Source organism: Coregonus lavaretus, assembly GCF_964263955.1.
Source record: "Coregonus lavaretus genome assembly, chromosome: 12".
Classification (NCBI taxonomy): Eukaryota; Metazoa; Chordata; class Actinopteri; order Salmoniformes; family Salmonidae; genus Coregonus; species Coregonus lavaretus.
This window is the reverse complement of record NC_139999.1, coordinates 36,104,219-36,118,278: the sequence shown is the minus strand read 5'-3', so window position 1 is coordinate 36,118,278 and position 14,060 is coordinate 36,104,219. Positions and strand designations below refer to the sequence as shown.

The 14,060-nt window shown below is 42.0% G+C and overlaps 1 protein-coding gene across 1 annotated transcript in view; it reads left to right on the top strand.

The window, feature by feature from the left end:
• LOC311138986 (SPRY domain-containing protein 3-like) overlaps positions 1-14,060 on the top strand; it is a 57,878-nt gene that overhangs the window by 39,341 nt on the left and 4,477 nt on the right. Inside the window, exon 7 of the mRNA XM_084173805.1 lies at positions 4,635-4,784. Coding sequence (XP_084029931.1) covers positions 4,635-4,784 — 150 coding nt within the window. The remainder of the gene's footprint in view (positions 1-4,634; positions 4,785-14,060) is intronic.

Here is a 14,060-nt window from a genome sequence, read left to right as displayed (position 1 = left end):
CACGACTGCATGATTGAAGAACGTTTGTGCCTGTCAATGCAGGCCTACAATAATTATACTCCGATGCACTCTGCAGAGATTGCGAGGACAGTGCGTAACACATCGCATCCAGAGGACACTTTGAACCAATTCTGAGCCTAATTTTGTGATTTTTACGTGATTGTTTTTACTTGTCCATTTGGACAACTTAAATCTATAATCTGCTTGTCCGACAATTTTCTTTATTTGCCCCGGGCAAGCGGACAAGCATAATGTCCTTCCTGCCATCTCCATCTCTTCAGTGCCTCCAACCCCACACCTGTCCTCAGGATGAGCTTATTTGCTCTGGTAATGACTGGGTGTTCACTACGGACCGGAGTGATCAGTCAAGCTGACGTGCTAAAAGACATATTTATGGGAACTCCTTAGAAACCTGGACAGGGCAGGTGTTACCTGCACGACATGTACCTACACTCGGAGAAAGAGAGAGAGCGAGAGAGAGAGAGAGAGCGAGAGATAGCACGGAGGACAAGCAAAATCAGATTCCACTCTGCAGAGCCATAGGTAAACTTGCAGCATCTCTTGGTCATTCTCTAACGCTAGAGATTATTCTACCTGACATGATGCTTATGGCCTCAGGGGGATCTAAAGGATTGTAAACTGCTCTAATCTTTGCTCATTGTTTAAACAGGAATGTTGTTTTCCCTCAAAAAATGTAATCTAAAAGCTGTCTACCAAAAGAAAGCCAGACACAGGCATGTGCCCACTACCCCGCAGTGCATCAGGTTCATAGTGCTTTCTTCTTCCTTTTATACATGTGTGGTTGGTTCAATTTAAATGTGCATTGGAATAACTATTGAAATGACACTAAAATGTTAGACAAGCTATTTGCAGTGAGTCATGATTAAAGTTCACGAGGTCAGCCCTGCCACTGCAGACAAAATGACACAGATAGATAAATAAATGGCCTTCTCACTGCACCTGTTGCTGGGGGTGCGAGCGGGTCAACAAAATAAGCCCTTTACCTTGCCTTACCGACATCCCTTTACACACACACACACACACACACACACATTATGAGGATCAGAGAGAGAGAGATTTAGGGATCTGTCATCACACCCACCGGATCCTGCTGACTGCCACAGGGAGGGCCAGCTACGGTAAATCAATGACCACACACACTCTATTACTCAGCATCAGGAAGGTGTCATTAGACTGTACCTAGGAGCCCTATTTGGTCTTCAAAGACGCAGGCATGATAGATGGAGATATGGAGAAAGAATAAATGTAAAAATATAACAAATATCACAACCATCAAGTTCACAACCATCAATATTGTATTTTTCTTTTTTATTCAAAGTTCAGGAGGTCAAGGTGAAAGTGGGAGGAATAGGAAGAGAAAAGAGAAAGGCCGAAAGAGAGTTATCTGGTAAGCCGGTAATTGCTCTACAGAGAGGAAAGAGAAAAGGGTGGTGTTGACAGATTGTCGTAAAGTAATAATAATGATAATTATTTTCCCCCTGCGTTTTATTTACAGTACTTGTCTACTCTTCTTTGCTAGTCAGGGCAGAGGGAAAGGGTCACACACAGTGTATCCTGGCACAAATCACACACACACCCACACCATGTACGTTAATCATTTTACACCTCACAAGCACAAATGTCACGGCTGTTTTTGTCAAATTGTTATTTTTCCTCCCTCTTGATGTGAAGTATTTGTTTGAGGTGGGAACCATGGTTCTCTGGCAGACATAAAGCATGTCTAGAGAGTCGGGTCTACCCATGACTGATCCAGGTCACGTTGGAGTAATTATCAGTTATTAATGCTGAATGTAGTTAGCAAACGACAAGGAAACTAAGCTATGACAAGATATGAGGTCATGAGTCAGATAGGCTACCTCATTGAATTGTGTTGATATGACCGGGACCTCAGTGTGACCTCAGATAAACATTTGTTTATGCTTGTTTTGTACTCTATCAATGAGATAAGTACCTCTGTCACCTTTGACCTCTTAGCTCCTCTGTTTTGTCATCTGGACTGGTAACCGGTTGTTTTCTTTATGGACATCCCAATTGGCCACCACATGTTCGCTAGTCGACCATTTCATTCGTCACATTAGCTTTAACCTGCGAACACTTTCCTCAATGGACAATTACAGTACTCTACTCTCTACGCTGATGTGTTCCTGTCAGCCTTACAGATTATTATCAAGTCACGCCAGAGGGCTCCTGGCCCACCAGTCTGGTTGCAATCAGAGAGTCTTTCTTAAGTTAGAGAGGGTTTTACCTGGCGGGCCACAGTAGCCTTATGCCTGTTCCAGTTGGATTGGCTCTATGATAAATGCTTATAAAAAGCACTTTAGGATGAGTCAAGCGGAACTGTTAAATTTCATAGACAGTCTTAATCGATTATCATGTCTCTCATGACCTGGCCCCTATAAGCCTTCAAGAGCCCATGGCCCCATCTACCTCTCCTGCTGTAATATTCCTATGTGAGGGTATACAGTGGGGAGAACAAGTATTTGATACACTGCCGATCTTGCAGGTTTTCCTACTTACAAAGCATGTAGAGGTCTGTAATTTTTATCATAGGTACACTTCAACTGTGAGAGACGGAATCTAAAACAAAAATCCAGAAAATCACATTGTATGATTTTTAAGTAATTAATTTGCATTTTATTGCATGACATAAGTATTTGATGCATCAGAAAAGCAGAACATAATATTTTGTACAGAAACCTTTGTTTGCAATTACAGAGATCATACGTTTCCTGTAGGTCTTGACCAGGTTTGCACACACTGCAGCAGGGATTTTGGCCCACTCCTCCATACAGACCTTCTCTAGATCCTTCAGGTTTCGGGGCTGTCGCTGGGCAATACGGACTTTCAGCTCCCTCCAAAGATTTTCTATTGGGTTCAGGTCTGGAGACTGGCTAGGCCACTCCAGGACCTTGAGATGCTTCTTACGGAGCCACTCCTTAGTTGCCCTGGCTGTGTGTTTCGGGTCGTTGTCATGCTGGAAGACCCAGCCACGACCCATCTTCAATGCTCTTACTGAGGTTGTTGGCCAAGGAGGAGGAGATACATGGCCCCATCCATCCTCCCCTCAATACGGTGCAGTCATCCTGTCCCCTTTGCAGAAAAGCATCCCCAAAGAATGATGTTTCCACCTCCATGCTTCACGGTTGGGATGGTGTTCTTGGGGTTGTACTCATCCTTCTTCTTCCTCCAAACACGGCGAGTGGAGTTTAGACCAAAAAGCTATATTTTGGTCTCATCAGACCACATTACCTTCTCCCATTCCTCCTCTTGATCATCCAGATGGTCATTGGCAAACTTCAGACGGGCCTGGACATGCACTGGCTTGAGCAGGGGGACCTTGCGTGCGCTGCAGGATTTTAATCCATGACGGCGTAGTGTGTTACTAATGGTTTTCTTTGAGACTGTGGTCCCAGCTCTCTTCAGGTCATTGACCAGGTCCTGCCGTGTAGTTCTGGGCTGATCCCTCACCTTCCTCATGATCATTGATGCCCCACGGGGTGAGATCTTGCATGGAGCCCCAGACCGAGGTTGATTGACCGTCATCTTGAACTTCTTCCATTTTCCAATAATTGCGCCAACAGTTGTTGCCTTCTCACCAAGCTGCTTGCCTATTGTCCTGTAGCCCATCCCAGCCTTGTGCAAGTCTACAATTTTATCCCTGATGTCCTTACACAGCTCTCTGGTCTTGGCCATTGTGGAGAGGTTGGAGTCTGTTTGATTGAGTGTGTGGACAGGTGTCTTTTATACAGGTAACGAGTTCAAACAGGTGCAGTTAATACAGGTTATGAGTGGAGAACAGGAGGGCTTCTTAAAGAAAAACGAACAGGTCTGTGAGAGCCGGAATTCTTACTGGTTGGTAGGTGATCAAATACTTATGTCATGCAATAAAATGCAAATGAATTACTTAAAAATCATACAATGTGATTTTCTGGATTTTTGTTCTACATTCCGTCTCTCACAGTTGAAGTGTACCTATGATAAAAATTACAGACCTCTACATGCTTTGTAAGTAGGAAAACCTGCAAAATCGGCAGTGTATCAAATACTTGTTCTCCCCATTGTATATGTGAGTGTGTGTCTGTACATGCCTGTCTGATTCTGTGGTTTCATAAGCAGCACAGAGAGTAGATATATTGTTACCTAAATCCTAAATTTGGCAAGGTACAAATGTTACATTCACCCTGAAAACTGTTTTGAGGTATTGCCTTCATTATAACGAAGCGTAGTTGAAGGTAATTAATGCAGTTCTATGCCCTGGGTGTTTTTCTTTCTTCCTCAGATTAAATGAGAATAAACACATAGATTGCAGGCCAATATTTACAAGTATGTAGTTTTGATACTGAGCCAAGTATGTTTTTATCTTTAATAGATGATATAATCATATCATAAATTGTCTATTGTTCTTGTCCTGAGGTTTTGTGTGCTGAACATTCTGAGAAGAACGTGCTTCTTCTCTACATCCAGGGCCCTGTATCATTAATTCTGTTAAATGGTACTGAATGTACTTCGTTGAGCTAGTGGGTTTGTGCAATGTTTTTTTCAATGAGTTTATTTATTTGTAGATACAGTATTTGCTTTATTGTGATGTGTGATGCTATCCTTCTCCCCATCAGTTGCTGGAGTACGTGGGTAAAGGGAAGAGCATTGTGGATGTGGGTTTGGCTCAATCCCGTCTACCCCTCAACACACGCTGCCACTACTACGAGCTGGAGATCACCGACTCAGGAGAGAAGTGCTACATCGCCCTGGGACTGGCACGCAGGGTACGTATCGTTATCATTGTTTTATTTATGTATTTTGTTGAAGGATTTTTGGGGTGGGGGAGAGAGGCAGTAAAGAGCAAAAGGGAAGTAAGGAAGTGAAATGGTGTGCTAGAACAGCGTACATCGGCCAGATTCAAAACCATTCCAGAGCACTGGCGTACAGTGCCTTGCATTACAACCTGTAATTTAAATTGGTTTTTATTTGTATTTCATGTAATGGACATACACAAAATAGTCCAAATTGGTGAAGTGAAATGAAGAAAAGAAACTTGTTTCAAAAAATTAGAAAAAATAAATAACGGAAAAGTGGTGCGTGCATATATATTCACCCCCTTTGCTATGATGCCCCTAAATAAGATCTGGTGCAACCAATTACCTTCAGAAGTCACATAATTAAGTTAAATAAAGTCCAACCCTGAAGGAGCTGCAAAGCTCCACAGCTGAGATTGGAGTATCTGTCCATAGGAGCACTTTAAGCCCCCCCAAAAAATTAGGAGCCTTCAGAAAGTATTAATTCCCCTTGACTTATTCCACATTTAGTTGTGTTAAAGCCTTCACCCACCTACACACAATTCCCCATAATTTGCTAATTTATTGAACATGAAATACAGAAATATCTAATTGACATAAGTATTCACACCCCTGAGTCAATACATGTTAGAATCACATTTGGCAGCGATTACAGCTTTCTGGGTAAGTCTAAGAGCTTTGCACACCAGGATTGTACAATATTTGCAGATTATTATTTTTTAACATTTTCAAGCTCTGTCAAGTTAGTTGTTGATCAGTCATTTTCAAGTCTTGCCATAGATTTTCAAGTCGATTTAAGTAAAAACTGTATCTAGGCCACTCAGGAACATTAAATGTTTTCTTAGTAAGCAATTCCAGTGTATATTTGGTCTTGTGTTTGAGGTTATTGTCCTGCTGAAAGGTAAATTAATCTCTGTGTCTGGTGGAAAGTAGACTGAACCAGGTTTTCCTCTAGGATTTTGCCTGTGCTTAGTTCCATTCAGTAAAATGTTTCTCCTGAAAAACTCCCCAGTTCTTAATGATTACAAGCATAACCATAAAATTATGCAGCCACCACTATGCTTGAAAATATGGAGAGTGGTACTCAGTAATGTGTTGTATTGGATTTGGCCCAAACATAACACTTTGTATACAGGAAAAAATTTGAATTGCTTTGCCACATTTTTTGCAGTATTACTTTAGTGCCTTGTTGCAGACAGGATGCTTTTGAATATTTTTTGTATGTGTGGGGTACAGAGATGAGATAGTCATTCAAAACATCATGTTAAACACTATAATTGCACACAGTCCATGCAATTTATTATGTGACTTGTTAAGCACATTTTTACTCCTGAACTCCTCCTCCCGAGTGGCGCAGTGGTCTAAGGCACTGCATCGCCGTGCTAGCTGTGCCACTAGAGATCCTGGTTCGTATCCAGGCTCTGTTGTAGCTGACCGTGACCGGGAGACCCATGGGGCGGCGCACAATTGGCCCAGCGTCGTCCAGGGTAGGGGAGGGAATGGCCGGCAGGGATGTAGCTCAGTTGGTAGAGCATGGCGTTTGCAATGCCAGGGTTGTGGGTTCGTTTCCCACGGGGGGCCAATATGAAAAAAGAAAAATAATGTATGCACTCACTAACTGTAAGTCGCTCTGGATAAGAGCGTCTGCTAAATGACTAAAATGTAAATGAACTTATTTAGGCTTGCATAACAAAGGGGTTGAGTACTTATTGACTCAATACATTTCAGCTTTCATTATTAATTAATTTGTAAAAATGTCTAAAACATTATTCCACTTTGACATTATGGGGTATTGTGTTTAGGCCAATGACACAAAACTCAGGCTGTAACACAACGAAATGTGGAGAAAGTCAAGGGGTGTGAATACTTTCTTAAGGCACTGTGTGAGGCACCCTCCCATCTGTTGTACAAATTCCTGATGTGCATTTGAAGACATTTGCAGGCCTCAATTCCAAAGGAATGGGTACCATCTGAAAAGGTGGAATTAGGCTAGATGCCAATCAAACCTTAATATTGGGGTGAAAAGGAGGTCAAAGGAAGGGGAAACTGAGGTAGACTAGTTGTTTAACCAGTCAGTGTCTTTGGTCAAATGTTGCTGTCATGTTGCTTATCTCGTTAGCCCAGCCATGACGATCCTATCCTCTTTTGACTGTTTCTCTACCTACTTCCACCCCATTCCGAGTGATGGATGATGGAAAGGGGAAAAGTGAACAACAGAATAAATATTGTCTCATTTGAACCCCTCATTTGGTTTTCTGTAGAAAACACAGGCTGTACCATTTACATGCTAACCCGCCGTGCTAACATGATAGCAACACTGATTGAAGTGGAGTGTGGGAAATGTGCTGTATCGGACCAGGTCTCCACCTCACAAGATTACAGACACTTATCTACCCTTCTCTCTCTTTTTCTTTTTTCTTTTTCTTTCTCTTTTTCTCTCTTCTCTCTAATTATCCATATATCTCTGTTTTTTCTTCTTCTGTTACTCACGGCAAGCATTGTTTATTTCACTATTTCCAACTGAATGACAACTTTCACGGTGTGACGGTTTTCTAAGCATGGCTATTAGGCCGCTAGGTAGCTGGGCATTTTTGTCTATTGAGGTGCTTACCACTGAGTAGCACCATAAAAAGCAAAGTATGCAGCAAGTGTTTGCGTCCTCTGGGTTAGAAAGATCAAGTTGATAATATCATAGAAAATTATAAAGCTGATATCCTAAATTAATTAATTTGGCCCCTTTCCAACGGTGTCTCTCTTTATAATTTATGACAGCGTTTATCTCCATATTGTGCAAATATCATTCGTCAAAAGAGGGCTTTTCTAATGACTGTCTGCTCAACACAGAGACACCTGAACTTGTTATGACATCAGAGATTTAATCAACATGGAATCTGCACATCCTGTTTAATGTAAATGAAAGACCTCCTACTTCAGATATGTCAGTTATTTGATCAGATAAGAGAACCTGGAAATAAGAGCCCCTAGGAACTGTTGGATCCTTATGGAACTTTTTTGACTGCATCTGGAGCTCCCACTCTTGCAACATCACGAAGAGTTTCAAGTAGGTCACAGTTCAAGTAGGCCTCCCCGTTTCAGCAAACGAAGGAGAGTTTGGCTGCTCAACAACAAATGGCAGGAATTCCCTAGGGCTTACCCAGGAAAAAACACAAAATGACTTACTCAGAGGAGAAACGTCAGGATATCTGTGTTTTATCGGAATATGGAACATAGCCTGAGCGTAAGAAGTAAATCCCAGCCTGTTTTTTGAGTGCTCCAACTCCTGTTTATCATGAATTTGTCTTTTGGAAGTTTGTTCCATGTGTGTTGTAAGGATGTGTTGTACCCAGACAGTGACAATGACTGTAAATCATCCATTGGGTGTTGCGGCGAAACCATCCTGATGTTACGTTTGGCCATCTCATCTACCTTTGATCAAGTCCACACCCTGAGAAGTGACAGAGCATTGTTCATCTGGATGAGGACGAAAGAATAGAGCTCTGTGATTTCACTGATTCGTTTTCCAGGAATTGTTTTCTGGAGCAGTCTGCGGTTCTGGTGGGGCATCTTAAATGTATCAGTCTGCCATTCCTGAGGTTTCAGACTTCTACCCCTCCACATCCTATCAGGCCCAATGAGCCATCCTCTCATCACTGTGTTGATGTGAACCATTATCTTTCGCAGGAAAAAACAACAGAGGCGGACGTCATCCCCGTTCAGAAACCACTTACATGTCACTCTATCTCTCTGTCCCTTACCTCTCCTTCTTTTTCTTCTCTGATTCTCGGTGAAAGGTCTGTTGATAAGGTCCGTCTGCTAGCTAAATAACAAAAAAATACAAAAAAATCACTTTTTAATCCCTTGATCATAATCTCACTCGATCTTCTCACCCTTCCATCTCTCCATTTATCTATCTTTCTCCCCCTCCCTCAACCCTCCATTGCCTCACCTGTCCATCTCCATACCTCTCCACTATCTTACCCTCTCTTTATCAACTGTCCTCTCCCCTCTGTGTCTCTATCTCTCCATCTCTACCAATAAAGCCCTTGGCACAAAAGCAGCTCTCTTCTCATTCTTCTCAATAAGAGTTAGCATTAGTCATTACCTAGTGGCTCCACAGTACATGTCTTTGTTAGTGTGTGTTACAGTGAACAATACCAGCATAGAGGCGAGGGCTGTTAGCTCCGGTGTTGCCATCCCCAGGTGATGTTACCCACTGTGTGTTAAAGATTAGCATCTGAGTGTTTTGAGAAAGCTGTTTTATCAATGGATAGTGGTTTCTGTGGTTAAAGCCTATAACAAATAGTGTCTTCAGAGTAGCAGTGACTCATCAAAGGGTTTTATGGCTGCAAATCCAGACCCTTTTAATGACTTATCTGTGTGAAAATATATTGCAGAGATAGAGGTGGAGTAGAGTGGGATGGGGGAAGAACTTTAAAGAGTGATGTGTTTCAACCTAATCTAAATGCTCTTATCGGTCCTGCATGAGGACGTCCTTTGTATGGGCTTACGGACAAGGTGCACGCTGGGACTGGGGAAGACTGTTCCCTATTAAGTGTGACTCATCCTCAGATCTAATCAGCAACAACACTTGGCCTCTGTTGGGGTTTCTGTTAAATCACCTGGGGGCTCAATGGTGCATTTGCTGGAAACTGAATCAATGAATCACACACACGCAAGCATGCGCACACACACACACACACACACACACTAATCAGTAACAGGAAAGTGTCATTAGACATACAGAACACACACCTCGTATGAGGGTCGTTCCACCTCAAAAAGCACAAGAAAGAGGATTTCGACACCCACCATCTCAGATTGTTCAGAAATCGTTTATGTAGTTAGTAACAGATATGATTAGCATTCCTGAAACATTCTTTTGTTGACATTTTATTTTATTTCTGAGAAATTAAGCTAATCGATGGCACCCAAATTTGTCATTTTAATTTATTGGATTCAGATAATGTTCTTCCTACCAATGAGTAAGACATAAGGAATCCCCCCCCCCCAAAATTCAAAAACCACCCACAGAACCCCCACATTTTACATTTAGATTTTAGTCATTTAGCAGACACTCTTATCCAGAGCGACTTAGTGAGTGCATACATTTTCATACTGGCCCCCCGTGGGAAACGAAACCACGACCCTGGCATTGCAAGCGCCATGCTCTACCAACTGAGCTACATGGGACGCCCCAACAACCAGTATATAGTATCAGTTCTCTATGTTTGACAAGTACAATTAAGCTGTGGCTTGGAGTATTGCTTCTCCATACTATGTCATGTATCCCCTATGAATCTGGTGATGTTTTTTTCCCCCCAGTTCAGAGACATTAGTAATTGAAGTCACTTGCATTATTTACCATAAAGTAGTGTGAAAGTACCAGGTTTTGACCACTAGATGCCACTGATCTTACTATACCGCCACACTCACAACATTTTATTTGCAACTTGGGTATAAAACCAATAGATTTGTCTAATTATGGAAAATAATTGTGGTCATCCTCACAATTCAAGCCAGTCCCCAATGAAAGCAATTCAGTTTCTCCTAATAGCAACCTAATGCTTCAACCCAACTCTCCTTGAATAGTCCAACAAGTGGCCGCTCTCTGATACAGCTATCGCCATGCAATTCTCATTTGAAGACTTTTCCTACAGTTGTGGTCAAAGGTTTTGAGAATGACACAAGTATTTGTCTTCACAAAGTTTGCTTCTTCTGTGTTTTTAGATATTTTTGTCAGATGTTACTATGGTATACTGAAGTATAATTACAAGCATTCCATAAGTGTCAAAGTCTTTTATTGACAATTACATTAAGTTTATGCAAAGAGTGAATATTTGCAGTGTTGACCCTTCTTTTTCAAGACCTCTGAAATCCGCCCTGGCATGCTGTCAATTAACTTCTGGGCCACATCCTAACTGATGGCAGCCCATTCTTGCATAATCAATGCTTGGAGTTTGTCAGAATTTGTGGGATTTTGTTTGTCCACCCGCCTCTTGAGGATTGACCACAAGTTCTCAATGGGATTAAGGTCTGGGGAGTTTCCTGGCCATGGACCCAAAATGTCGATATTTTGTTCCCCGAGCCACTTAGTTATCACTTTTGCCTCAAGGCAAGGTGCTCCATCATGCTGGAAAAGGCATTGTTCGTCACCAAACTGTTCTTGGATGGTTGGGAGAAGTTGCTCTCGGAGGATGTGTTGGTACCGTTCTTTATTCATGGCTGTGTTCTTTGGCAAAATTGTGAGTGAGCCCACTCCCTTGGCTGAGAAGCAACCCCACACATGAATGGTCTCAGGATGCTTTACTGTTGGCATGACACAGGACTGATGGTAGCGCTCACCTTGTCTTCTCCGGACAAGCTTTTTCCCGGATGCCCCAAACAATTGGAAAGGGGATTCATCAGAGAAAATGACTTTACCCCAGTCCTCAGCAGTCCAATCCCTGTACCTTTTGCAGAATATCAGTCTGTCCCTGATGTTTTTCCTGGAGAGAAGTGGCTTCCTCGCTGCCCTTCTTGACACCAGGCCATCCTCCAAAAGTATTCGCCTCACTGTGCGTGCAGATGCACTCACACCTGCCTGCTGCCATTCCTGAGCAAGCTCTGCACTGGTGGTTCCCCGATCCTGCAGCTGAATCAACTTTATGAGACGGTCCTGGCGCTTGCTGGACTTTCTTGGGCGTCCTGAAGCCTTCTTCACAACAATTGAACCTCTCTCTCCGATAAATGGTTGATTTAGGTGCAATCTTACTAGCAGCAATATCCTTGCCTGTGAAGCCCTTTTTGTGCAAAGCAATGATGATGGCACATGTTTCCTTGCAGGTAACCATGGTTAACAGAGGAAGAACAATGATTTCAAGCACCACCCTCCTTTTAAAGCTTCCAGTCTGTTATTCTAACTCAATCAGCATGACAGAGTGATCTCCAGCCTTGTCCTCGTCAACACTCTCACCTGTGTTAACAAGAGAATCACTGACATGATGTCAGCTGGTCCTTTTGTGGCAGGGCTGAAATGCAGGGGAAATGTTTTTTTGGGATTAAGTTCATTTTCATGGCAAACTTTGCAATTAATTGCAATTCATCTGATCACTCTTCATAACATTCTGGAGTATATGCAAATTGCCATCATAAAAACTGAGGCAGTAGACTTTGTGAAAATTAATATTTGTGTAATTCTCAAAACTTTTGACCACGACTGTACAAGCCCAAAACTTGAATGGAGAAATGGGCTAGGGACTAAAATGTTGTGACAACCCTAATAAAATAATTAATTGCCTGGCAGTCTGTCTTTTAATACAATTATGAGGAAACAGCTCTATATGTATTGTGTTTAGTGACATTTACCATTAAACCCAACGCAACCCAATACCATCACAATTGCAAAACACTATACAATTTGGGACTTTTACCATTGAAGACCATTAGAGACCATAACATTGAAACCATTAGAGCTGCTGTAGCCTAATGGTTTGCTTTGTTCACCAGGAATGGTCTAACAATAAGTAATCCAGACCTTTTTTTAAGGGAATAAACTACACACACCCAAGGGGCCATTTCCTGGACACAGATTAAGCGTAAAAGAAGGACAAACTGATTTGCTTGAATGGAGGACTAGCATGAATTGTGAGGATGACCACAAATGCATTTTCATCATGAGACAAATCTATTGGTTTTCTACCCAAAGTTGCAAAGAAAATGTTGTGATCTATTTAATAAACACAAGAGATCAGCAAAATGGATAAATGTGGCGTTATAGCAGGAACAGCGGCATCTAGTGATCAAAACCTGGTACATTCACACTACTTTATGGTAAATAATGCAAGCGACTTCAATTACTAATTTCTCTGAACAGGGGAAAAAAACATCACCAGATTCACAGGGAATACATAACATAGTATGGAGGAGCAATACTCCAAGCCGCAGCTTCATACTACTTGTCAAACATAGAGAACTGATACTGTATAGTGCAGTGGCGGTCGGTGCCGTTTAAGATAAGGGAGGACAATAAAAAAAAATATGAGCATGGCCTTATTTCTATTACAGCATATTAGATGACTCTCATTAATATCCCATTCACCCAGCTCAATGTAACATCAATATATTTAGGCTACTACATGATCATCTGAATTTCCCTATACCCATCATGAGGTTGCTACAACCTAGCCTATGAAGGAAAGTTTACAACGTAGGTGCACAGGCCGAGATCATTTTTTATAATCAAGGTGACACAGTGACACATTCAATACCACCTTGCACACTCTTGCCTGCCTCTAGCTGATCTAGGGTGTAATCATTAGTCCAACAGTTGCAAACGAGAGTTTCTATTGGACAAATTCAGGTATGTTTATCCCTGTTTCGTTCCATTTGCTTCTGTTTAAGAAATGTTTTTCAACAGAATACACCCCTGATCACATGCAAACACAGTTCACTTTCATAGCAGGCACATACAAACAGCATCATCACTTTGCTTGTTGGAATTCCTACTCGTATCTACGCACTCTCCTCCTCTCTCACCTTTTCCCTTCACTTATGGACTTCAGTGCAGAACACATCAACAGTCTGTGACCAGGCGAAAAAACCTTTCCAAGCCAAACCTTCATATCATAACCGCTAACCGCTACACACAGCCTACATCGTTTTCACCATATTATCAGTACAGTCAGCAAGCACTTTAGCAGTTATACCTGCAGGACCCGGTGGCAATAAATTAATAAAAGCAAAAGCTTACCTTGACTTTGAAGAGTTCCAGTGTTGGATAGTCAGCTAGCTAACATAGCAGCCCTTTCTGTTTGAGCCGGGTGTTTGAGTAGGCTAAACTAGCTAGCTAGCTAATTAAGTGAAAGTGGAAAAAATACTACAAAATATAGCTATCTCTCTCTCTCTCTCTCTCTCTCTCTCTCTCTCTCTCTCTCTCTCTCTCTCTCTCTCTCTCTCTCTCTCTCTCTCTCTCTCTCTCTCTCTCTCTCTCTCTCTCTCTCTCTCTCTCTCTCTCTCTCTCTCTCTCTCTCTCTCTCTCTCTCTCTCTCTCTCTCTCTCTCTCTCTCTCTCTCTCTCTCTCTCTCTCTCTCTCTCGATTCTCCTTCATTTTTAAAGAAATGTATTTGTTCAAAACTGTTCAACTATTGTCTTTATCTCTTTGAGTCAACTACTCACCACATTGTATGCACTACAGTGCTAGCTAGCTGTAGCTTATGCTTTCAGTACTATATTAATTCTCTGATCCTTTGATTGGGTGGACAAAATGTC